At 29.8% G+C, this 27,841-nt stretch overlaps 2 protein-coding genes across 2 annotated transcripts in view; both read left to right on the forward strand.

The window, feature by feature from the left end:
* The window catches only part of LOC145256423 (UDP-glucuronosyltransferase 1A3-like), an 83,565-nt gene that overhangs the window by 19,079 nt on the left and 36,645 nt on the right, over nt 1-27,841 (forward strand). The window lies entirely within an intron of this gene.
* On the forward strand, nt 6,901-8,307 carry LOC145256162 (UDP-glucuronosyltransferase 1A3-like). The gene has a single exon (XM_080114750.1). The coding sequence runs from the start codon at nt 6,901-6,903 to the stop codon at nt 8,305-8,307; it is 1,407 nt and encodes a 468-aa protein (XP_079970876.1).

Below are 27,841 nucleotides of genomic sequence, written 5' to 3' on the forward strand. Positions count from 1 at the left end.
GAAAAATTCTTTCAATTGATGCTAATGCATTTATGAAATAGCCAAATTCTTATATCGCATTTAAAATATATGCAAATCCTATTTTACACTATTGCATTTAAAATAAAGCCCAGCCATTATTTAAAGTATGGGATAATGCTTCAAATTTTTGCTATTGCATTTCAAATATAAGAAAATCCTTATATTTTATGCTATTGCATTTTAAAAATGCAAATTCTAACAATTTTTTCCTGTAATCTTGGGTTTCCTTAATGAAACTGGCTTTTGCTTCGGACCGCATTTTACCATCTTGAGTGAACAATGCTAGAGGGGTTGTTCTACATTCATGTTCTCCGATGAAACTGATATCAACATTTCCTCCACTGTCAATCACCCAAGTTATTCGTAGCAGCGCATATACTTCTTCACTTTTTCTGAGGCAGATTTAATCTTTGGCTTCTGGTTCTGCGTATAGAAAGTTGTGGGATTAACCTTTGCAGTTGAGGACTTGGTACTTTCCACAGCATTGTTCAGTGCTTCTACTCTATTCAAATATAGTAAAATCTTCATATTTGATGCCATTGCATTTAAAACGAGGGGAATCTTCATAATTAATGCTAATTGCATTTAAAATATAATAAATCATTATAATTTATGCTATTGCATTCAAAATGAAAGCAAGCGTTACAATTTATATTATGGCAATTAAAATATAGACAAATTCTTATATTTTATCTTATTGCATTTAAAATATAGGCAAGCCTTAAGGATAAAAAATCTAGTTCTCATAAGTTATTTTCTTGTATGGAAAATATAGGCGAATGCTTTAAATTTATGCTCTCGCATTTAAAATATAAGCAAATCCTTATAATTAATGCTTGTGTATTTAAAATATAGGTCAATCCTTTCTATGTATGCTATTTCATTTAAAATACAGGTAAATCCCTATAATTGATGCTATTGCCTTTTAGATACGTACAACTCATAACTTTTGCTATTGCATTTCAAAATATAGGTAATTCTTTATAACTACTGCTTCATTGAAAACATAGGCAAATCTAGTCAATTTATGCTATTGCATTTAAAATATTGACAAATCCTTACAATTTATGCTATTGCATTTAAAATATTGACAAATCCTTACAATTTATGCTATTGCATTTAAGATATTGACAAATCCTTACAATTTATACTATTGAATTAAAAATATTCACAAATCCTTACAATTTATACTATTGAATTTAAAATATTGACAAATCCTTACAATTTATACTATTGAATTTAAAATATTGACAAATCCTTACAATTTATACTATTGCATTTAAAATATTGACAAATCCTTACAATTTCTGCTATTGCATTTAAAATATTGACAAATCCTTAGAATTTATGCTATTGCATTTAAAAAAAAAGCAAATTCTTATAATTTACGCATTTTTTAAAATACAGGCAAATCCTTAACATTTATTTTATTGCATTTTAAATATAGGCAAATTCTAATAATTTACACAATTGCATTAAAATATAGGCAAATTTTAATTTATGCTATTGCATGTAAAATATTGGCGACTCATAATTTATGCAATTGGATTTAAGATATAAACCAGTCATTATAACTTATTACATTGCATTAAAAATACAGGCCAATCCTTGTAATTTATGCTATTGAACTTAAAATGTAGGCAAATCCTTATATTTATATATTTAAAATATTAGGAAATACTTATTTCTATCACTATTAAATTAAAAGCAAATCCTCATAATTTATGCTATTGCATTTTAAATATAGCCAAATCGTTAAATTTATGCATTTCAAACATGAAAACAATCCGTATGGCTTGTTATTGCATTTAAAATAAAAGCAAATCCTTATAATTTATGCTATTGCATTTAAAATATAAGCAAATCTTCATATTTTATGCTATTATTTTTAAAATATTTAAAATATAGTACAATCCTAATATTTAACGCAAGTGCATTTAAAATATAGACAAACCATTATAATCTATGCTGTTGTATTAGAAATATATACCTATCCTTATACATTATGCTATTTCAATTAAGATATAGGTTAACTCTTATGAAAATTATTATAAATGGAGCCAAATCCTAATAATTTACGCAATAGCATTTAAAATATAGATTAATCCTCATAATGTATTTAAGATAAAAACTATTCCCATAATTTACGCATTTGTATACAGGCAAATTTGATATTTTATAGTTACTGCATTTTTAATATTGGCACATCCTTATACTGTTTGCTCTTGTATTTAAAATATAAGGAAAGTCTTATAATTCATGCTATTGCATTAAAAATGTGCAAATTCTTATAATATTCTATTGAATATTAAATATGGGCAAATCCTTATATTGTAGGCTATTGCCTTTAAACAATAGGAAAATCCTTATAATTAAATCGATTGCATTTAAAATATAGTTAAAACATACTTTTTTATTGCAAATCCTTATAATTTATGCAGTTTCTATTAAGTATAGCCAAATTCTTATAATTTATGCAGTTTAAATTAAGTATAGCCAAATTCTTATAATTTATGCTGTTTCAATTAAGTATAGCCAAATTCTTATAATTTATGCAGTTTAAATTAAGTATAGCCAAATTCTTATAATTTATGCAGTTTCAATTAAGTATAGCCAAATTCTTATAATTTATGCTGTTTCAATTCAGTATAGCCAAATTCTTATAATCTACGCAATCTGTATTTAAAATATAACTAAATCCTCCTAAATTATGCTAATGCATCTAAGATATAAACTACCCGTCATAACTTATGCTCTTATATTCAAAATACAGGAAAATTCTGATAATGTGTAGTTATTGCATTTTAAATGTAGGCATCCTTATTATGTGTGCTCTTGTATTAAAAATAGAAGACAAACCTTATTAATCACGCTTTTGTATTGAAAAATAGACAAATACTTATAATATATTGCCTGTCTTATCAAATATAAGAAAATCCTTACGATTTATGCTATTGCATTTAAAATATGAGCAAATTGTTACTATTTATGCTGTTTCTTTTAAATATAAGCAAATCTTTAAAATGTATGCTATTGGCATTCAAATGTATATGCAAACTTTTATTATTTTTGCAGTTGTATTTAAAATATAGGCAACTCTTTATAACTTATGCGGTTTGATTTTAATATATAGAAATATTTTTATACTTTATATTTTCGCATTTAAAATATAGGCAAATGCTTATAATTTATGCTATACCATTTTAAATAGAAGCAAATCCTTATTCTTATAATTTACGCAATTTCATTTAAAAATATGTAAATCTCTATAATTAATGTAAATTCATCTAAGTCTTTATAAAATATTCTATTGCATTTAAAATATAGAACAATCCTTATAATTTTTGCTACCGACTTTCAAATATTGGCAAATCTTTATAATTTATGCTATTGCATTTGAAATAAAAGCAAATTCTTATTATTTATGCTTGTCTATCTTAATTATAGGTACATCCTAATAATTGCATTTAAGATATATACCAGTCCTCATAACTAATATTATTGATTATAAAATATAGGCAAATGCCTATATAAATCATTATTTGTTTTGTTGCATTTTAAATATAGACAAATCATTATTTGTTCTGTTGTATTTTAAATATAGACAAATCATCATTTGTTCTGTTGCATTTTAAATATAGACAAATCATTATTTGTTCTGTTGAATTTTAAATATAGACAAATCATCATTTGTTCTGTTGAATTTTAAATATAGACAAATCATTATTTGTTCTGTTGAATTTTAAATATAAACAAATCATTATTTGTTCTGTTGAATTTTAAATATAGACAAATCATTATTTGTTCTGTTGCATTTTAAATATAGACAAATCATTATTTGTTCTGTTGAATTTTAAATATAGACAAATCATCATTTGTTCTGTTGCATTTTAAATATAGACAAATCATTATTTGTTCTGTTGCATTTTAAATATAGACAAATCATTATTTGTTCTGTTGAATTTTAAATATAGACAAATCATTATTTGTTCTGTTGAATTTTAAATATAGACAAATCATTATAATTTAAGCTTTTGTAATGTTCAATGTAATAAATATGCGAATAAAATGTATACGTTGTACAGATTATTCTATTGTTGGCATTCTATTTCGTTCAGTAACAGAAACACTAACTTTATTTTCAAATAATAACCTATGTATATTTTTCAAATATGTCCTTTTGAGAAAGGCCTGAAATAAAGACGAAACGTCGAAAAATATTTAAACAATTTTCGGTTTTCCTTTATTCTCTTGAATAATTTTTAAATTTGTTGATTTTCGACTCGTGCAAAAGCCTTCATCAGAAAAATACGGACAATACTTTTACATGTTGTCACTCAGTCTCTATTCTATCGAAGATGAAATTATTGATGTTGGATTCCAGTTGTTTTGTGCTCTGGCATGCATATGTGAGTTAATAGTAAAAGTGTTTTCACTGCTTGAATCATGGATAAAGTAGTTTTATCGGTATTTAATAAATTTCCGGGTTCGTTTATATCCTATTAGTCATGTAAAAGTTATATCATTTGATATTATTCGATAGTTCTTTTAAGAATAACTTTGGTAATTTGTCTCGATGAATTTACTCCGTATGTGGGTTTTAATAATAAAAGTGAATTTAAATACTAATATGAATTTTAAAGTTAACAATTCAAATCAGTATTGAGTTCAGTTATTAGCAATAGATGACATGTTTTTACGGTCGCTTTCATTTGAAGTCATCTGTGTATAAATATATCGTCATTTACTTGTAATGTTCTCGAAAATCTGCATTCAACTGGGTATTTTCGTAACATTACACCTTTGTTGATATTAGTAATGGTGAGTGTAAGAAGACGAGATTAAGTTCGTATTTTTCAACTTTTTCATTTTTAGTATTCAACAATTTTTTTCATCCAACGTTTTTGAATGCATTATTATGATTCCCATATATTTTATCCAAATAAGATAATCAATTTTAATCAATTTTAATCAATTATCGCAATTTAAATTTTAAATCAACTGCTGATCATACATATTCGTTTACTTAAAACACTCTAGAAATCTGTGAATTTTGTAATTCTTAATTTGATATTCTTAGTAATGAATTTCATTTTGATTAAGATAAGTGCTTTTTATTGAAATTCAACGATTTGTTAGTTGCATTCAATGAATTATTTCACCCAACGTTTTTAGAGAGTATTGTTATTATTCTTACATTTTTATGGTTTCTTGATTAGTTTTTATTCTTGTTTTCTCTCCCAATAATATCAATAATATATCCTTTGGTGAACTAATGTAAAGTCTCTGGGGATTTGCTTGATCTATGCCATTTACTGAAATACGTGTAAGATGTAGTAATTTAAACAATATGAATGTGAATTAAGTGTATATTTCCGTTATTTTGAAATGTTTCATAGTTATATATGCCCTGAAAGTGTAATTCCATTTTCATTGAACTTAATAAACCGTTGCAATTTAAAGATAGCTTCATTGAATATATACATTAATGTGCATATGTATATATGCGTATATGTATATATGCATATATACATGTGCATACTATATGTGCTTACATGCATACACATGTGCATACATGTATGTGAATACAATTTTACCTACAGACACTAGAGTTTCATGCTTTTTCATTTATCAGTGTATCAAGTGATATATATATATGTGTGTGTGTGTGTGTGTGTGTGTGTGTGTGTGTGTGTGTGTGTGTGTGTGTGAGAGAGAGAGAGAGAGAGAGAGAGAAAGAGAGAGAGAAAGAGAGAGAGAGATACAAAATATGAAATGAAAGCCAGAGAACGGGTTATAATTTAAACTCTAAAAACAAGTTTTTTCGCATGGTTCAACTCTCCCAGTTTTTATCATAAAATATTACATTGAACTTCTGTAAAATTATAAATATTATAACTACAATGTAGAAAATCAACACTTGACATTGTTTGTCTGTACGTACATACGTTTAAAAATATGTTTCACTATTACTCCAAAGTAAAGTAATGATGATGTTTGTCTATAAACATATAGACTTTATCAATTACAATGAAGATTGAAGAACAGGTCACTGATATCAAACAGAGACTAACAAAACTTTATATGATGTTCAGCTAAATGTAGGTACGTAATATATACTTTTTAAATGAAATTAGCAGGGGCGCCCGGCGTATCCCGGTCGTAAAAAAAATGCTTGAATATGATATTTTAATTTATGCAGATTTCGTACATATTATTATAGAGCCAATTTGCTGTCGATTCATGCATATTATAAAGTTGTTTTTAAAAAATATATGTATCGATATTAATTGGGTGCATCAGCTTGAACCGAAACCAAAACTTTTGGAGAAAATAATATATAACTTGAGTTCCTTCAGCTGTAATTGAAATCGAAACCCAAACGAAGAATTCTCGGTAAAATTAATATTACAAGAAATAGAAAATCAAAACTAGGGCTATGACAAGAGAATAGTGTTTGCAGTTTTTTACTCTCAAGTATATATCAGTTAATATATTATGTTTTATATAGTGATGTGGTTTTCAATTAACTGTGTGTAACTGTCGAATATATAGCCGAGAGTGAAAACAAGAAACGAATATTCTATTGTCGTAAGCCTAGTCATAACAATTAAACGACAGACACTTGGAAGAAAACTGATTTAAGCGTGATACTCAAAATGGCACGCTATCGTATTACTATAGAGATTATTAATATTAACTTGTTTCTACTATCTTTTGCAGGTTGATTAAATGTTTTTCAAAGAAAAACCGTTGTAAGAGACGATGAAGTTGGAACAGATTTTAAATGCAATAATTCTCGTCAGTCTGCATTTTCCATTGACAAAATCAGAAAATATTTTGTTTCTATCTTTACCATACTACAGCCATATCAACCCAATGGTGAGAGTAGCTGAAAAATTGACAAAATTTGGCCATACCAGCTACGTCGGCATTTCTGAGGAATTTAATGGAAAGTTTGGTCCAATAACAAAAGACGTTAATTATTTCATCATCGAGGATTTTCCCGAGTTCGAGATATTCAACCTATATATGTTTGAGGTGCTACGGTTTCGAAGCAACCCTCCGCTCAAGAAAGCAATGGCGGCATACCATAGACTATGTGATCGCTATCTTCTTAACGACGAACTCTTTTTACAGTTAAAATCTTTCAATGTTTCCCTCGTCGTTGTAGATGCAAACTTTTTGAGCAACTGTCTAGTTGTTTTGGCATATAAACTGGATGTACCATTTATCCTTCAAGGGTTACACAACCAGATCAACATACATCGAACACCATGGGCAATTTCAGTTCTTTCATTTGTACCGATCGGCCCGGCTGTAGCAACTTCATTTAAAGAAAGAATCTCTAATGTGTTCTTTAATTTACTACAATATATTAGACCAGCCGAAGGATCCCCTGGTAGAAAGATAAAAGACTATGCACCCGAACGAGCAGATATTTCATTTGATGATCTTATACGGCAAACAAAACTTTACATTGTAGATGCTGACTTGCATCTGAATTCGCCATTTCCGGCGCTTCCAAATACGAAATACATAGGAGGAATAGCCCTACGCCCGGCAATACCGCTGAGGGGAAATTTTCTGGATTTTGTTAAAGCTTCTAAAAATGGAGTTATTGTTGTGTCTCCGGGAACTGTTGTCGGTCCCGATTGGGATGTTTACGCTAATAAAATGGCCGAAGCGTTTAGTAAGGTTAAATACGATGTCGTCTGGAAACAATCAAATTCTTCTTATTCCCGCCAAAATATACTCCTAACAAAATGGCTGCCTCAGAACGATCTTCTTGCTCATCCAAATACTAAATTATTCATCACACACTGCGGGAATAGTGGGAGATATGAAAGTCTTTATCACGCTGTCCCGGTCATTAGCTTTCCAGTGATTGCGGATCAGTTCTTTAATAGTGAAGGGATGAAATTGAAAGGTTTCGGGATTTTAATGAATCTTTATAATTTCACAGTAGACGAGTTGGTTGAAAATATTAAGGAGGTGATTGAGAATCCAAAGTACAAGAAAAACATTGCAAAGGCCAGCGAGTTATTTCGATCTAAACGACAACTTCCATCTGAAAAAGTTGGGAATCTTATAAACAAGATCGTGAAATATGGAGGCGACCATTTGCGATCAGAACTTCAGAATATTCCGTTGTATCAATTTCTTATGCTAGATATTTTGGCCGTTGTTTTCGCGGCCATTTTCTTTGTTTTGTTTGTGACGGTTTATTTGGCGCGCAAATGTTTTGCATTTGTCTGTAGAAAGAAAAAGGCAAAAAGAGAATAAGATTACATTATTTATTTATTTTGGACTGATTTATTCATCTTTTTCGTTGCCATTTTCACAAAGTTCGGACGATTGCATTTTTCAGAATATTAATGATACCTACATATGTTAATAAATAAACAAGACAATCCTGTTTCCTTTTTAAATCGAAAAATGGCACTGATAGAATCGTTATCATCATTCACAACCTATTCCACAATTTAACCTTGTCATATACAAATAAACTCTAATCAAGTCCAATACGCTAATCTTGTCTAATATGTTGCAGTCGTGAATGTTCAACGGGTTTTTTTTGTTTGTTTTTGTTTATAAGGTAGTTCGATGATATATTTAATTGTAATTCATTGTGATGAGTATTATTTATTATTTTTTATTTATTGCGGACTATTATCCTCATTTTTTCTTAGTTGTTTCACGACGTTTCAGTCAACTACTCCTCTGGCCTTCATCAGGTGGTAATCGCGACGGATAGGAACTTTGAATCTCCTGACAGCATTCACTGCAATTACTGCCTTCCGCAGTTGTTGTCGTCTCATCACGTTTTGGCCAAGTAAGCCCTTGGCCGGTTTTGGGTAGGATTGATACCGCTATCTTCAGACAATTCTCACCTGGAACTGTAGATATTCAACGTCTCTATCAACTGTACCACGGGCCATGAAACATGACCACAATTGACTCATCGAGTTTGCTTATAGCAAGACAATCTGGCGTTACTCGTTATTAGAAATAGCGTTACATTGTCAAATGGGTCAGTTAAATCAAATAGCGATAAAACAAAGATTCTTGGATATCCGTGGCGGAATTTAGTGAACATATCCTATATAGATAGAAGTTTACTTGTACCGAATATGATTATGTTGCAGAAAAGAGTATGAATTGTATTAACGATTCTATGAGTAAGATCCATTTTATTTAACTCACCCTGTCGTATTAAACTTTTACGCTCTCACGAGGCTTTCGACTGGGCCGACGGAATTGGCTAGTTTAATTTAAATTGGTCTTGGAAGTAGTGTGGCACACAAATACAGTTGGAAAATGTTTAAACAATCGCACTGGAGTAATTGATAAAATAGCACCTTGTATTCAAATAATTGTATTCAATTTATACATTAAATACGTCATCTATTTACAAAAGAATAAATAGCATTTAAAATCGTAATTCTCATATAAGAACTTTTAAATTAAAAATGCATGGTATTCAACTGAATGTCTCCTAATTAGCCGTTCGGTAAATGACTCACAAAAGATTGTCTTATATTTTCTTAAACTGTCAATTACTTTCAAACATTCTTCAATAAAAATTGATCAATTATGTTTTTTTTTTGTTTTTTGTTTTTTGTTTGTTTGTTTTTTTGTGTTTTTTTTTTCGAAATTTTACATTTTTCAACACAAACTAAGAATCAAATCAGCTCGCAGTCAACACCAGGATGCTTTCACCTTAATGTTGTGGCCCTATCTAGACAAGACCAAAACATTGGCAACGTATTGATTCAAAAAAAGGGCCCACAAGAATCTCCTTTGGATAAACGACTAACTTCTGTTCGACAAACTTGGATTTTTCAACCTCCTTTGTAAAAGTAAAGATTGGCCCCACAAAGTTTTTTTAACAACGAAGAATTTCACCTGAGAAAAAGTGTATTTTTCAAAATGCTGTAAGTAGAAAAAATCTACAATGCGGTCTATGACTAAAGAATTGACCGAATTCATTTCTAACTTTTGGTTTGTGCAAGTCATGCAAACTTTTGAAAGTTGAAATAAGACATTTTGAGTTTGTATTACTGTACACATAGATTCGAAAAAGTTGTCAAAAAAAAAACAAATATATAACAAATTTTATCAAAGGCAAGATAAGTTACATTTTTTACGTAATTGGATATGTTTTTAGTGTTTTTATTTAATGTAACATGTTTATTCAGCTCAGAAAACAATGTGTTTACCGATGTACTGGAGAGTTAAAAATGGCGCCGACTCTCTTTTGACACGGTAAGTTTGGGAAAAGGAGTTATAAAAAAAAACTAGACAAAATACTGTTAGAAACTATCCCAATATGTTACCGTTACAAAGGCTGACATACATTCGGTGATTTTTAAACAGTATTTTGTATATTTTAGATTTTTAATTCCTTTTCCCAAACTTACCGTGTCATAGAGAGAATCGGGCGCCATTTTTAATTTTCCAATACATCGATAAATACTGTATGTTTTCCGAACTGAATAAACATGTTACACTAAATAAAAACACTAAAACATATCCAGTTTTTGGCAACTGTATATATCTTTATATAATCTTTCGAACATTATTTTCTTTAAAACTTAGAAGCTTTCAACCCGGGCGCTAACCAGCAATGTTATATAAAATTATTTTGCTAATACTTTCACTGAAGAAAAAAAAGCCAAACATTTTAAACTTCATTGAATAAAGAAGCAAATCACTTCATCGTGTATCCATTGTTTTATAAACAACGGAAATTTTTTGTAAATCATAATTTGCTACATTTTAACTCCCCACTCTCACACATGCCATATATATATATATATATATATATATATATATATATATATGTGTGTGTGTGTGTGTGTGTGTGTGTGTGTGTGTGTGTGTGTGTGTGTGTGTGTGTGTGTGTGTTAATTTTCAAATTCTGCTAATCCATTGATTTGGTGAACATTTCATAGTTTTATATTCGTATTTCCATTTGTTGTTGTAATTCCTGTAAGAATGGGAGTAAAAAACAGCCATCGTAATCTTTAAAAATATAATTTTCTTTTTTTTTATTTAGTTTAGTTTAATAATTTTAATGTTCACCCGTGTGTTTTTTAATGAGTAGTCTATATTCATTTATTTCAATTTCGCATAATAATTATTAGTATATGAATGTTAGGGAAAATAGTGCAATAAAAAATTAGTTGTGAAATGTGTTTTATTTGACCTTGGCGTCCAGATTGATATGCTTCACTAACGATGAGCTTGGCTTATTATGTGGAATGCGACTCTGACTGTAAAATGATTTTCACATCTTGTCTTGTTCGTGCGCTTATGTTTCAAATGGCGACTTGAATGACCTAATTTGACATGTTTAGTTTATTGCTGCGTCGATTGCCTGTTGCAAGAGTAAAACAAATGATTCGCATGTTCAAACATGTGCCTGTCAATTGTCACTCCTATAAATAGAAAGAATTGTGTTTGTGCTTTTACATACAGAGTAAAAAGAATATGGAAGTATAGAAAGTGGATCTTCGATTTAGTTTCGGCAACTTTCGCCTTTATTATAATCCCTCACATTCCGTAAGCAATTTTTCTGAGAAAGGTGGAAGAATTGCTGTTTTTCGGATTGAAATGTGTCCATATAACATTTATCGTTTATACCTTGATTCATATATATGTCAGATAATTAACGCTGTTTAAAGTTAATTCGTTATTATCGATTTATCAATTCAATGATATTTTTAAAATAGTTTATATTGGTAGTTATTTATTGTTTATAGAATAAAGTGTAACAATGGGCTTAACTGAGGATGTTTACATAAATTAGCTAAGTTAAATATAAACAAAATAACCTTGGATAGGCGTACGTGGCGGAAAGGTCATGTTAGGGGGACGTGTCTTTTAGTTAGTTACGTCACTGGAACTGAGGTGAAGAGGTCAGGAAGGTTAGAGTTGGAGTTTGATCACGAGAGTGAACAGGTGGGAGAGTTGGAGCTTGGTCACGGGAGTGAACAGACGGCCAGGAAGCGTGGCTGGGTAGAACAAACATGTAAACAAGAAAGGCAGACTCTTTGTGAATGCCATTTGAGACAACTGAAATAAATTTATATTTAAAAATATGAAGTGGTGTTCTGTGGTTTTACAAAAGAAGGAAGAACAGATGTCTCAATTGGATGGTGTTGGTCATTTCATGTTTCGTCACAGAGCTCAGCAGGAAAATAGAGGGTATGAAACATATATTCTTCTTATAAAAAATGATACCTTATGTAATATGAACTGTAATATATACCCGTGTGATAACTGTGATATAACATGACTTACACGTTGATATCATATCCTCCTGGCTAAACAACAATACATACGATTTATACGTTTAAAACGGGTGTTATAACAACAAAAATATCATCCTTCTAATGCAATATAACATACAACTGTTTTAATATTGTTTCACCTGACTATATATATATATATATATATATATATATATATATATATATATATATATGTCTTAGAAGTTTTTTACCTTTAAAACTATATCAAAAAATTAATTTTTACATTTTCTATCATTCGTTAAAAACTATTTAGTCAGTAAGTTATTTAACTACCTGCAATCAATGCATTAACTTTCTCTCTAGAATTCACTATAGTCCTAATGTTAATTTAAGGAATTTTCACACTGTTTCAGGGATATAAAAACAAAACAGCATATTATATTATGGCTCCCCAGCAGTGTTGATCAAACATCACCTCCCTTAATCTCAAGAACAAAGTTTTGTTACAGATATTAGATCTAGTTTCCCACTCTTGATTAATTTGGCTAGCCTATTCCTGTTATAAAAAACGTCTTCCTTACTTGTGAGATTTGTCTGTTTCCAAATTCAAAATGGGTATTTTTTTAAATTTTACCAGTGATGTATTTATAAGATTAAGATTAATCTATTTGACTACTTATCACCCCCTATTCTGATTAGTACTTTATATATTTACATTCTTATTTATTTAAAATTATATATATATATATATATATATATATATATATATATATACATACAGTGTAACCCGGATATAAGAGACCCGAATATAAGAAAAACGGTATAAGATATATTTTCGCTGGTCCCAAATTGGAGCCTGTGTTAATGTATAGTGTAACCGGATATAAGAACCCCGGATATAAGTGTAACCCGGATATAAGAGACCTTAGGGACTGGAGACGAAGTCCCTTATATCGGGGGTTATGTTGTGTGAGTGTATATATATATATATATATATATATATATATATATATATATATATACTAGCAGAAGTGCCCGTCGTTGACTGGGTTCCAAAGGTGTTTTTAAAAATTGACTCTGATTTATATAACAATGTAAATAACTTTGAAATTCTTTTAAATTAATACTTATTTCTACATAGTTTTTGCATGTAATATCCTTTTTCGTCTTACAGACAGACAGATAGACAGACGTTTAACATTATTACATTGTCATATATATGTACAGACGGACAGAATATAGATACACAGACACACTCGGCATAGCTCGGATAATCTTGGAGAGGAAATTTCTGAAATGAACATGAGGGGTAGAAGAGGGAATATTTATTGGCGCAAACGTATGAACACTAATTAAGGGTTCCTCATTATAAGTGACCTCATGAGGTGGGAGTGAGCGATGTAACCCGTAAACCCTCCTTCCAATGGTGGATTATAATGGCAAGTTCGGTAGCTCTACGTCGAACGGTGTGTGCGTGCGGAGATTTCCCAGTTATAAGTGACACCACTGGGGCCTCACTCACATTGGTGAGGGTGAGCAGTGTAATGCGTCAAAACTTTTTCCCCTATGGTGGGTTATCCTGTCTACGAGTGTACATCAAACGGTGTGAGCATGCACAGAGTTTCCGGTTATAAGTGACCTCCTGGAGCCACACCCTCATTGATGGGAGTGAGTGATACAATCTGTCAAAATTTTACCTTTTCTATGCTGGGTTATCCTGCTAAATTTCGTAGCTCTAGGTGAAACGATTAAAGCGTGCATAGGGTTGGCCCTTACAAATGACCACCCCTTGATCCCCATTTTATCATACTTATTTCAGACCGTGATACCTCTTCTATCATAGTATATGGTCAGTTTGGTATAATAGCGCACCATATAGGAGCTTACTCATATACAGATCAACAGACACACAAACTTTTAGCTTTATATATATATATTCGGAAACACTCTGGGGACTTGATGGACTCGAAAAAAAGCTGCATGACCGGATTACGGCAGAACAAAATACTCAGATCTAACAACAACTTCATTAACTTTGAACACTCACATCGGATTACAATCTTTAAAAAAATAATAAACTCTTTATATAAAGGAACTATCCTACCATCCAACTACACAACCTATCGGACCATGATCTAACAGAACACCAAAACGAATTTCTAAACATTGGACCGAATTGCAACTTATTCAATCGGTTCAATTACAAAAACATATATATATACGAAAATATAACTAAAATTGAACATAAATAATATCACAACACACCCTGGCTGTCCTGAACTACTAAAAGCAGAAGCGATAAACGACCGACAAAATAAGAAGTAAAAATCAAATTCAATCTTAAAAGTTAAACTAAAAAGGCTGCTAATGAACTCTAATACGATAAAAAAGGCCGATAAAAACATCCTCATAGAACTCAATAAATTTGGCTATCACACAAAACTGCAAACTATCCTCGAGGACCAATACAAAATACAAAATACAAAAACGTCAACAATAACAGACGAGTATATTAAAGTCACAAGTCAAAAAACTATTTACTATCACTAATGCTTAAATCGGAAATGACCAACTTCTCAAAATTATCGGAAGTTAGAAACCCGAACCCTTAAAATGCACAAACCCATCCCTCTCCTCCGACTTGTTACATCACAAGTCACCACTCTAATCCATTCCTTAACAAAAATCCTAAATGAACTCATCATCCCATAATTACCCAGTAAATACATTGTTAAATAAACACAGAACTATTACAAATCCTTAAAAGCTTCTCTTAACGTAGAAAGCTTATGCACTAATGTACCACTCAAAAAATCTATGCATATAATCCTTGACAATATTTTCCACTATCCGTCTCCCCCTCCATTTAAAACCAATAAAATAAATACTAGAGTTATTATATTGCATTAACATATTCTACTACAATCAAATACACAACTATATATTGTGTTCAATATAATATAATAAGTACGAAATCTGCATTAATCAAAATATCATATTTAAGCGTATTTTACGACCGAGCAATGCCTGGTGGCCTGCTAGTATTGAATAAAAATACTGTTAAAATCGCTTTTCTCTACTAAGCCAAATATAGTACAAGCTATAATTGATTCGAACTATAGAAAAATGAATGATGCCCAATCCGATAATTTGCAAGTAACTAATCATTTGAATTGTAATTGCAAGCCTCCTGTATATGTGTCCATAAGAATAATTGTATGCACAGTGACAGAATACTCTCCGGTATTATAACTGAGTTACTTTATTCTAATTGCATTAATAATACAAATCATACCACTTATTCTCCTCCTTTACAAAGTAGAAACTCTATAGAAAGCACACAAGAATTTATTCTTCCTGATATACTGTTAAATGATAGCCACCAGCATCCTTTCGGAATCCCTCAACCAATATATTCCTTCAGTTAATTCTACAAGTCTATTATAATGGAACCGAATTCTCTCTATTCCTCACTACTAATTCCAATGATTCAATGTATGATCTTATTTTTCCGAATGCTTTCACCTACATCGGAGCTTATATTATTTAAAAAAAAAAAAAAACTTTTTTAACCGCATTAGTTAAGAGCTTTTATGCCAATATCTTAAAATGGTCTATTCTTTTTAATCTAAATTATATATATATATACCCGATTCAAAGTACTGTCGACTGCACTTCTGAAGTAGCCTTAATACTTCCTTTTTCATAAATTCCTAAAATATAAGGGAAATTTAAAATACGCTCAATCCCTGGTATGAACAGATACACCAGCTTTATCCTCTTATCTTATTAGTTTGTTTTATTTCCATCAAATTTACATAGACTTCAATATTTTAATAAATCTATTCCATCCCTTTATTTGCTTTTAATACCTTCTATATGACTGATTCCTCTATCTTTATTTTTCTTATTCAGCAAATCTATAGGATAAATTTAAACTTAATTCGCATAGATTTTTAACTTCTAATTTATTATCTAAGATTTTTTTCTGAAATCCCAAATATTGTTTTCATTATATTCCACTTCTGGATACAAATTCTTGCCTTTACTTTTCCTTTTTTCTTTCTTTTCTCTACTTCTAAATATAGATACTAATTTATGTGTGTATGTTTGTATATATATATATACAAGAATAAAAAAGCATTGGAAATGCAAAAGGATATAGGGATGGTATGCCAAAAAGTATACAAACAAGATAGCTATGAATGGCTAGGCACATGGAAATAGAATTGCATCCAAAGTATAGCCCTATAGCTTTTCTCCAATCTTCATTCCGTGCCATCATTACGGTTGTAAAAAGCTATAGGGCTATACTTTGGATGCAATTCTATTTCCATATGCCTAGCCATTCATAGCTATCTTGTTTGTATACTTTTTGGCATACCATCCCTATATCCTTTTGCATTTCCAATGCTTTTTTATTCTTGTTAATTAGTATTTTTACTTACAGTCTTATTTTTAAACTTACATTCATGATAGTATTGTCTTTTTTAGGAGGCGGCTCATTGCCGCCTCCATTAGTAGCAGGTCGCTTCCTGCTGGGTTTTAGGTCTTTGGGTTTTGGGCCTTAGGAGTTGCCTCTTGGTCCTCCATCGGTTCTATATTACATAGAGAGTGCTACCGCCTCTCTGATAAAACAGTTAGAGTATTATAAAGTTCTAAAATGTTCATACCTTCACTATTAATTTTTTCTTGGTTCATTCTTTAGCGTTTTGGCAAAGATTTGGCAGTTTTTGATATTTATATTTATAATAGTTTGTGCATGAGGCAGCTTTTTTCCCCTTGGGATCCCTGTTATACCGTGCTTTTGAGTCAGCACGTGAGGCAGCCTTCTTTTTTCTGGTTCTTTGTTATAAAGAGCACGTGAGGCAGCTTTTTTTCCCTCGGAATCCCTGTTATACCGTGCTTTTGAGTCAGCACGTGAGGCAGCCTTCTTTTTTTCTGGTTCTTTGTTATAAAGAGCACGTGAGGCAGCTTTTTCCCTCGGAATCCCTGTTATACCGTGCTTTTGAGTCAGCACGTGAGACAGCCTTCTTTTTTTCTGGTTCTTTGTTATAAAGAGCACGTGAGGCAGCCTTCTTTTTTTCTGGTTCTTTGTTATAAAGAGCACGCGAGGCAGCTTTTTTCTCCTCAGAATCCCTGTTATACCGTGCTTTTGAGTCAGCACGTGAGGCAGCCTTCTTTTTTCTAGTTCTTTGTTATAAAGAGCATGTGAGGCAGTTTTTTTCCCCTCGGGATCCCTGTTATACCGTGCTTTTGAGTCAGCACGTGAGGCAGCCTTCTTTGCCTCAGGATTTGCATGATACTTAATTTTTATTATTTCAGCATTTTTCTGATAGTATTCTTTTTGCTCAGATAATACCTTGACTTTGTTTTTTTCATAGTCTATATTTCTCTGAGCTTTTTTACTACGTGCTGACTTTGGCATTTTTTATTAAATGTAAACATATAAAACTTATGTGTATCTTACTATAATATCACTTATCTTATAGCAAGACAACTCTCGTAGAATTGAGATACTGCCCCGTCACCAATAGTTAAAGTGTGGAACGGTATATACACTAATAGTGTAGTTGTTATCTTTATATGAAGTCCTAATCAGTGACAGTGTGAGGTTACTTGGTTAATTTATTGTAGTTTATTTTAGAAACCTTACTTGTTTTTATTAGTAGATTGTGTATAGTAGCCACAATATCTAGTTATTTTTGTGGCTAGGGCTTGGATTTTGATTCTTTTTGGTCAGCTTCCAGTGAGTTCTTAGAAGATGACTTTCTTGGAGTTTCTTTTGCGGTTAATTTAACTTATTTCCTTTGGCGTTTGGTGAGTTCTTAGAAGAACTGGTCTGATCTACTTTTCTTAGCGAGCGAAGAGATTCAGCTGCATTTAACAATGGTTGCTATAGTGTATTGTTGCGCATGCGTGAGAATTTCAAGTTTCCTCCTTATTTTTCAATAGTTTAACAGTAGTCATGTGTCTTTCTGCCAAGAGCGACAGACGTCAGTGTTAGCCGTGATCGTCTAGAGGTTAGGACCCCACGTTTGTGGCCGCGCTAACCTGGGTTCGAATCCTGGTCACAGCATTGACATTTTGTACATATTTTACAGTCCAACATCTGAAGAATTATTTGTTTTTATAACATTGTTTTTTGACGTCGTACTTGCTGATAGGTTACTCTTATAACAATTTTGATCGGTCGACCTAGACGAGAGTACCCAAAATGGCCGACCAGGACTGAGATATGACACTTGACCGGATGTAATGGAAGAAATATCTCATGTATTTAATTTAAGCCGTCGTTTCGTATCTTACAACATCGTATCTTACAACATATACAACAAATACTTTATTGTAACTTTTTCTTTAATAATCTATATTTAATAAATATTTATATAAAATTATCAGAATTGAAAAAAAGTATTTGTTGTATATGTTGTAAGATACGATGTTGTAAGATACGAAACGACGGCTTAAATTAAATACATGAGATATTTCTTCCATTACATCCGGTCAAGTGTCATATCTCAGTCCTGGTCGGCCATTTTGGGTACTCTCGTCTAGGTCGACCTTTTGATCAACTGAGATAAAGATTTCGTGGTTTCATTAACGCTGGTGGGTTACTGTTTAAATAAAAAACCTTAACGTTCACCTCAAATATTCAGCGTCCAAGAAATATAGGCCACTGGCAAACTGGAACGTCTGTGAGCATCCGGTGTATTATTTGGAGCTGTCCCTTTTGAGAGAAGTTCCGTGTTCGAAGTGGTCTGTCTACATTGGGTATATAGTGTTTAAAACTTGTTATTACACGTAATCTTATTTAATTATGGAGTTAGCTAAAAAGCGATGGGTCACTGCACTTCTCCGTGTAAAGGGCAGTCGATTGATGCTTGAACTGTTGTCAGAGACCGTTTGTACACCGAGATACATCGTCTCAAAAGAAAGAAGAAAGCAGAAGAAGAAAGAAGAAAGAAGAACAATTGGCCATTTTTGTACCCTTTTTTTTTTTTGCTCTCTTTTGACATTTTAACCGACGTTCTGACACTCGCTGGATTCGTAAGACGCTTCTCTGTAAGAATATGTGCTTTTTGAAACTTATAAGTTGATTTTAGTTGAGATTTGGATAGTTTTGTTTTGTAGGCGTATATAGGCGTGTACGGGCCATCCCTATATAGAGAGTGCTACCGCGTCTCTGATAGATATATATATATATATATATATATATATATATATGTGTGTGTGTGTGTGTGTATATATGTATGCATAACTGTGCCTATGTATGTGTATATACATATCTGCATGCATATTTATTTTATTATTTTTTATATCTTTCTTTTATTTGTATTCACTGTAATCACAACGCGATGTATCGCCATTGTTGTTCAATCCCCACGTAAACTTTTCCTTTTAAAATCTCAGTAAAAAAATTTTCTGTGTTCTTTGTTTTGGGCAATATTCATGGTGAATGTATAATTGCGATTATATATATATATATATATATATATATATATATATATATATATATATATATTACCTACAAACTCTAGTGTTTCATGCTTACGCAATCCTTAGTGTAGGGCGACAATTCCTGCCAGTCATAAGATTCGAACTCTGCCTCGAAGCCACGTTTTGCTCCATTTAACAGACCTCTACCCCAGGGTCAGCAAACAATTGCTACAAGAACGAACGGCATTAAGAACTATTAAACTCCGAATTCAGGCGAGTGCATATGATAATCTAGAGTGTTTGAACGACCTGAATTCGTGAACATTGCATAGACGCGTGTTGATTGCCTAAGTTATAACTCTGCAGACAGTGCCCATTCTTAATTATTCTTAAAGTGGCTTAATAATTATAATTAAATAAGAATTATTCATTTATACCTACAGACACTATTGTTTCGTACTTACGTAATCATTAGTGTAGGTTAACAATTCCTGTCGGTCATAATGTTTGTGTGTGCATTTATGTGTTCGTACATCTCTCTATGTATATGAATATATATTTTTTATATTTATTTTATTCTTATTTTATTTATTATTTTTCTTCACTACAAGTACTAAGCGATATGCCTCCATGCAACTCTATTTGTATCTGTTCGCTTTTTTGACACATTTATCAATTTCATATTCTTTATTTCCCTCTTTTTGTCCTTTATCCGTCTAAATTTTTATATTAGCCTTATTTCTCTACCTTTTTTTCCTTTTCCCTATCTTTTCTCTTTTTTTCTTTTTTTTTTTTTTTTTTTTTGATTTCGCTGCGTACGTTATATTCTATTTTAAATTGAATGAAATGACTATTTTTTTTATTCGCTATAATATTTTTTTGCTTACTATTTTTTATCCTGGCGTATTATTTCTAGCAGGCAAACTTTTTTGTGCGTTGAGACTTAAACGCCGGATTTCTTTTTATTTTGGGGGAGGGGTATTTTAAAATAATTTTCTATAAATTTCATTATTCAATTATTTTCAGTTGAATATATAGCATCAAACGACCAATTAAAAAAAACATTGTGAAGATGTTTACTAAATCGTATATATTCATTTTGTTTAATTGTTTCTCTATCTTTGCTTGTACACCACTGTGTTTTTTTTTTATTTTATTATTTCTTAACATTTCTGCATTTCAACGGATGATCTGTCAACGTGTCGAATGTTTCTTTTAAGGAGACTTCAACTCCGAACTTTTACCTTGGATTCTAACCATTGACTCTTTACTGATTGGACGATTCTCTAAATCACCGAATGCTGTTTCATGGTCTACACTATGAAAATCCTATAAACTTTGGACTTTTTCTGTTTTCTTATTTATCTCTCTCATCATTGATGACATATATATTTTTCTTTTTCTATTCTTTTCTTCTGTCTTTTTTCTACTTTTATTTGTCCCGATTCTTCTAACTCTTCCTTTAATTTATTGCCTACTACCGTGTTCTTATACTTTTTCTATCTCATTTCTAAACATATATCCTAAAATCGGCAGTTTTGTTTATTTTGTAAATGTATATTCCTTACTTTTTGCCTCTTTTGATGAGAAGCACTTAGCTTTGAAATATCATGTCATGGAAGGTGTTTTTCCCTTTCTTTATTCATTTAATGATATTATAAAGTATCATTTAACCTTTAATTATCACATTTCACACACACACACACACACACACACACACATATATATATATAGCTACTTAATTTACTCACATAAAATTAATATGCGAAAGTATAGATTTATGCGTAAATATTAAGTATTTACTTCAAAAGTGCTCAATACGCAGGTAGAGCTAGTTAGTAATTTATAAAATATATATGGCGATTAAGCTACACTGAATATTCGGCGTTTCATCCACTCTAGGACTCCTCAGGCTTATGCGCGAATTCTGTGGTTGTTTATCGTTTTTATATGCTCCTCTCCTATTGAGATTTTAGTTAGCCAATCAGCTTTCTAGTATCCACCGCATCCCTTCCTATCAGACAATGGGCATGCATTTTATCGGACAAAGAATCTGTTTTAAAACTAGGTTAGTGTTTTTTTTTATTTTTGTTTTTATAGTTTATATATAAATATATGTTATTTTTGAATGTACTTTTGTGGTCATAGTATCGGGTTTTGAAATCTAATGAAGTCATGCCTACGTAATATTTCTTGTTATTCGGGTTTTCTTTCGCAAATATTGTTGCCTGATAAACCACGCTTTTGGTTAGACATTTATTTTGAACTGGGCAATGTGTGCGGTGTCTACAGTTGCATTTATCTTGTTCGTTATTAGTATTTTTATTTATAGTATGGTTGTTCTTGTCCGGGGTTGGTTTATTATTATTATTATTATTATTATTATTATTATTATTATTATTATTATTAATAATAATAATAATAATAATAATAATAATAATAATAATAATAATAATAATAATAATAATAAAAATAATATTAATTATGAGTCCAGCCGGAACGTTTTAAAATGTTTGTGATAAATTTTTGAATATGTATATATGTGTTTGTATATATAAATGTGTTTAATATATGTAAAAAAAAAATGCCCGCCCACCTAACTTGTAATAATCTACCACGTGACTAGAAAAAATGCATATATACGTAAATTAAAAAACAATTTCTACATTTATTTCTACAATATGCCTGAGGATGATAGAAGTACTTCTGTCGAAAGCGCACGCGATTATGGATCGAACATATACAATTTCGAGAAGAATACAAAAAGGACTATTCGGAGATTGGAGAAGATAAAAGGGGAAACTCTAAAACAGAAAAATTCCGTGGTATTCAATAATATTTGTCTAAATGTGAAAATGCTGCCTAAATATACACAATATTTATATATATATATATATATATATATATATATATATATACATATATATATATAAATATGTATGCATACATATATATATAGATATATTTATAGATATATTTATGTATATATATCTATATATATAAATATTTATATATATATATATATATTTACATATATATATATTTATAAATATATTTATATATATATATATATATTTACATATATATTTATATATATATTTATATATATATATATTTAGCCAGTAGAGTTTAGTTTCTAGAAGTACTTCCAATGAAACAACATGTGTCTACCAAAGAGTGCTCAATGAGTGAACAGAGCAGGTATATTAAATTCATTTACTTGGCCTGAAGACGTCATCCTACAACACGGGTGATTACAGAAACATGTATGCACATATGCAGTCATCAATGTTTGTATAAATGAATTTTATATATATATATATATATATTTATATATATATATATTTATATATATATTTATATATATATATTTATATATATATATTTGTATATATATGTATATATATATTTATATACATATATCTATTCATATATATATTTATATATATTTATATATATATTTATATATATATTTATACATAAATATATTTATATATATATTTATATATATATTTATATATATTTATATATATATTTATATATATATTTATACATAAATATATTTATATATATATTTATATATATATTTATATATACATATATATTTATATATATACACTTGTGCCCGATATTATTCATACCCGTCGGATCTTTCAGATTTCTATAAGATTATTGCTCAAACCAGAAGGTAGACAATATTAAAGGGATTTCAAACAATAAATCAAGCATAAGCATTTAATTTAAACTCAACAAATAAATAAATTATGCAAGTTTGAAACATTATACAAAGAAAAACAATAATGGCACTAGTTCAAAATTATTCATACCTCTCTTACTAATAGTCAATAGCATGCCCTTTATTCTTAATAACTGCCTGTAACCGTTTTGGATATTTATCAACAAGGTTTTTACAAGCATCAACACTGATTTTTGACCATTCTTCAATGCAGTAGTTCTCCAAATCCCTCAAATTTCTAGGTTTCCGCTTTTTAACCTCAGTTTTCAATATGTGCCAGAGGTTTTCGATAGGGTTCAGGTCGGGACTCTGGCTAGGCCATTCCAAGACATTAATTTGATTATCCTCAAACCATTTCTTGACTATTTTGGCAGTATGTTTTGGATCATTATCCTGTTGAAGGACCCAGTTTGGTCCTAAATGGAGCTTCTCCGCATCCTGTCTAATGTTTTTCTGGAGTATCTCCAAATATTGCTCCTTCTTCATGGTTCCATCTATCTTGACCAAACTACCTGGACAACTAGCCGAAAAGGAGCCCCAAAACATTAGGCTACCACCACCATGTTTCATCGTGGGTATGGTGTTCTTTGGGTTGTAAGCTTCTCCTTTCTTCCTCCAAACGTAAGAAGCATCCATATGGCCAAACAATTCAATTTTTGTTTCGTGAGTCCACAAAATACTTGAGAAAACGGACTCTGGAGAATTCACATGGTTCCTAGTAAACTTTAGACGTGCTGCAAGGTGTTTTCCGGTGTGCAATGGAGTCCTTCTTGGTCTTCTTCCTTTCAGACCATTTTCATGCAGAGTCCTTTGCAATGTTTGCCTTGATATTTTTATGCCAGAAGACTCCAGATTTTCTAAAATGTCATTAGTAGTGGTGGTTGGATTTGCATTAACACTTCTTACAATATTCCTGGTGGCTCTAGCAGACAGTTTCCTTTTCCTTCCTCTACCAATCAAGTTGTTTGTTGTGTGGTGGCTCTGGAATTTTTTGATGATGCTCTGTACTGCTGCTGTAGGGACCTCAAATTTCTTGGAAATTGACTTTTAACCTAAACCATCCTTATGTGAATTCGCAATTTTAGTCCTAAGATCATTACTAAGCTCTTTTTTTTTCCCCATTATAATAATTTTTATTCTTTTATTGGTTTTCAGTTGATATCATTTTAATTTCTGAAAAATGCAAAAAACGAAATGAAATTAATCAAAGGTTGTATAAAAGCATTCAAAATAAGAATCAAACAGGAAACAAACAGTCAGAAACTCGATTAATACTGAAAAAATAAGGGGGTATGATTATTTTTGAACATTGCAGATTTTATAAATAGCTGTATATTTCTTTTATTACAAGTATCCCGAGATTTTAAGATGACGAAAATGATCAGAAGAGGTTTATTAAGAATATGTATCAATATGGACGTAAACAATAAATTCTAACAAAGTTACACCTAATAAACTCAATTTTCAAGGGGGGTATGAATAATATCGGGCACAACTGTATATATAAATACATATATTTATATATATATATATTTATATATATATTTATATATATTTATATATATATATTTTTATATATTATATATATATAAATATATATATATATATATATATATATATATATATATATATATATATATATATAAGAATAAAACATGTATAAATACATTTGAAGCCAAAACTGCCACGCGAAATTTTTTATGAAATAAACAGGTGTTTATTTTTAAATAAATAAATTTCGGAATAAGACTCCTTTATCAATCTTTTTTTTCTCTTCTTCCTCGACATGATGTAGTGGAAGATAGTTCGATGAAGAGTCCACGTGATGTTGTTAACTGCGGGGTTTTTATGGAGCCGGATAGGTGAAGCGTGGTTGCGCATTTTGAAAATCTGGTTAGTTATTTTTGTGTATATCCGTTCGAAGCGTTGAGTGAAATTTGAAGAATAAAACAGGTATAAATAAATTTGAAGCCAAAACTGCAATGCGAAATTTTTATAAAGTAAACAGGTGTTTATTTTTAAAGAAATATATTTCGGAGTAAGACTCCTTTATCAATCTTTTTTTTTTCTCTCCTTCCTTGACATGATGTAGTGGAAGATAGTTCCATGAAGAGTTCACGTTATTTTGTTAACTGCAGGGTTTTTATGAAGCCGGATAGATGAAATATATTTCGCGTTGCAGTTTTGGCTTCAAATTTATTTATACATGTTTTATTCTTCAAATTTCACTCAACGCTCCTAACGGATATACACAAAACTAACTAACTATATTTATATATATATATATCTATTTATATTTATATATATATATATTTATATTTATAAATATATATTTATATATATATTTATATATATATATATATTTATATATATTTATATATATGTATATATATGTATGTGTGTGTGTGCGTGTGTGTGATTGATATTGAAATTTATTTCCGACAGTATATTATGTATTAAGATTATTTGCGGATAATATTACTAAACAAATGATTTTTGTACTGGCATGTAATGACAACTAAGGTGACGAGTCTCGGTTTTCTTTGTGCAATATTCTTTGTTTATATCCAGCCCTGCGAATTAAATGTTTTAGTAATATTACCATTGCCCAATATAGCATAAAAATTCAGCTTAATAGATAGCATATATCTCTATATATAATATATTTACATATATATATATATATATATATTTATATACATATATTTATATATATATATTTATATATATATATTTATATATATATATTTATTTATATGTATATATATTTATATATATTTATATATATATTGATATATATTTATATATATATATATTTATATATATATTTATATATATATATATTTATATATATATATTTATATATATATATTTATATATATATATTTATATATATATTCATATATATATTTATATATATGTATATATATATTTATATATATATATATATATTTATATATTTTTTTTTTTAGTTTGTTTTTTGAAATATGGTTACTTTCAATGTATACCGTTTTCGTTTAAGGGTTCTAGATTGTTATTTTAAAACCAGTCCCCGGTAATTTTGAGTTAATCTCAATGTATCTATTTAATAGGTGCATTTATATTTATATATGCACATTTATATTATATATATATTTATATATACATATTTATATTATATATATATTTACATATACATATTTATATATGAACAAATGATTAATAAAACATGTTACAAGACATCTTGAAAAAGAGTTAAAACCTATTTAATTTTAAAAAGGAAGCACAAGATAAGTGGATAGTCCTTAATCCGCGGAGTTTCGAAGAAATACTCTCCTTCTCATCAGACGGCAGGAATTAGCAAAATGCGGCATCGGGTTTTGTCATGTAAAAGTATTTAGTGAAACTACAAGTAAGTCACAGATCTTACTTGGTTAAAAAAAAAAAGGGTGAAGTAAGGGGAATAGGAAGCGGATTAAGGACTATCCACTTATCTTGTGCTTCCTTTTTAAAATTAAATATGTTTTTAACTCTTTTTCAAGATGTCTTGTAACATGTTTTATTAATCATTTGTTCATATTATAAGCTCTATTTCCTTTTCGGTTTTATTGAGCTTTTACATCTGGTTGAGATTACTTTACTTGTAAATATATTTTAAGTTTACCATTTTGATTACCTTGGTAAACTTATTGTAATCTTTATTTTTTACATATTTATATATATATATATATATATATATATATATATATATATATATATATATATATAGATATTTATATTTATAGAGATATATTTATATATATATTTATATATACATATTTATATTTATATATGTATTTATATATATATATATATATATATATATATATATATATATATATATATATATATATATATACAGTCCTGGTCAAAATCATAATACCACTTAAGAAAGTAAGCGTGTACGCATATTATCGAATTTTTAATCAAACAAATGGTTGAAACCATTGCCAAAAGGGAAAATATGATGGAAAAAATGAAATCTGCTTCATTCGAAACGTTAACCCTGATCTAATAATTTTTTTTTAAACAAACATTTTTACCTGGTCATAATGATCACTGATAATTTATTTAACAAAAGCAATTATAAATTACTAAAAAGGGTCTCAGTATTTAGTATAGCCTTCGTTATTACGAATTACTTAAAAAAAGTTTTTTATCAGTTGCAAAGGAATTTTATCCCATGTACTGAAAATTGAATCAGAAAGTTCCTTTATCGAATCATACTGGGTTCCATCCTTGACTTTTGCCATCTATCCCCAAAGATTTTCGATGGGATTGATGCTGGATGATCTAACAATGATCTAACAATTCTATATTATTTGAAGAAAAGTATTCTCGTGCTTGTCGAGAAGTGTGTATATCA

This window comes from Euprymna scolopes, chromosome 32 (genome assembly GCF_053919585.1).
Source record: "Euprymna scolopes isolate OS-2025 chromosome 32, ASM5391958v1, whole genome shotgun sequence".
Lineage (NCBI taxonomy): Eukaryota > Metazoa > Mollusca > Cephalopoda > Sepiida > Sepiolidae > Euprymna > Euprymna scolopes.

Coding starts and splice junctions, on each gene's coding strand:
- LOC145256162 (XM_080114750.1), top strand. CDS start 6,901: ATGGTGAGAGTAGCTGAAAAATTGACAAAATTTGGCCATACCAGCTAC.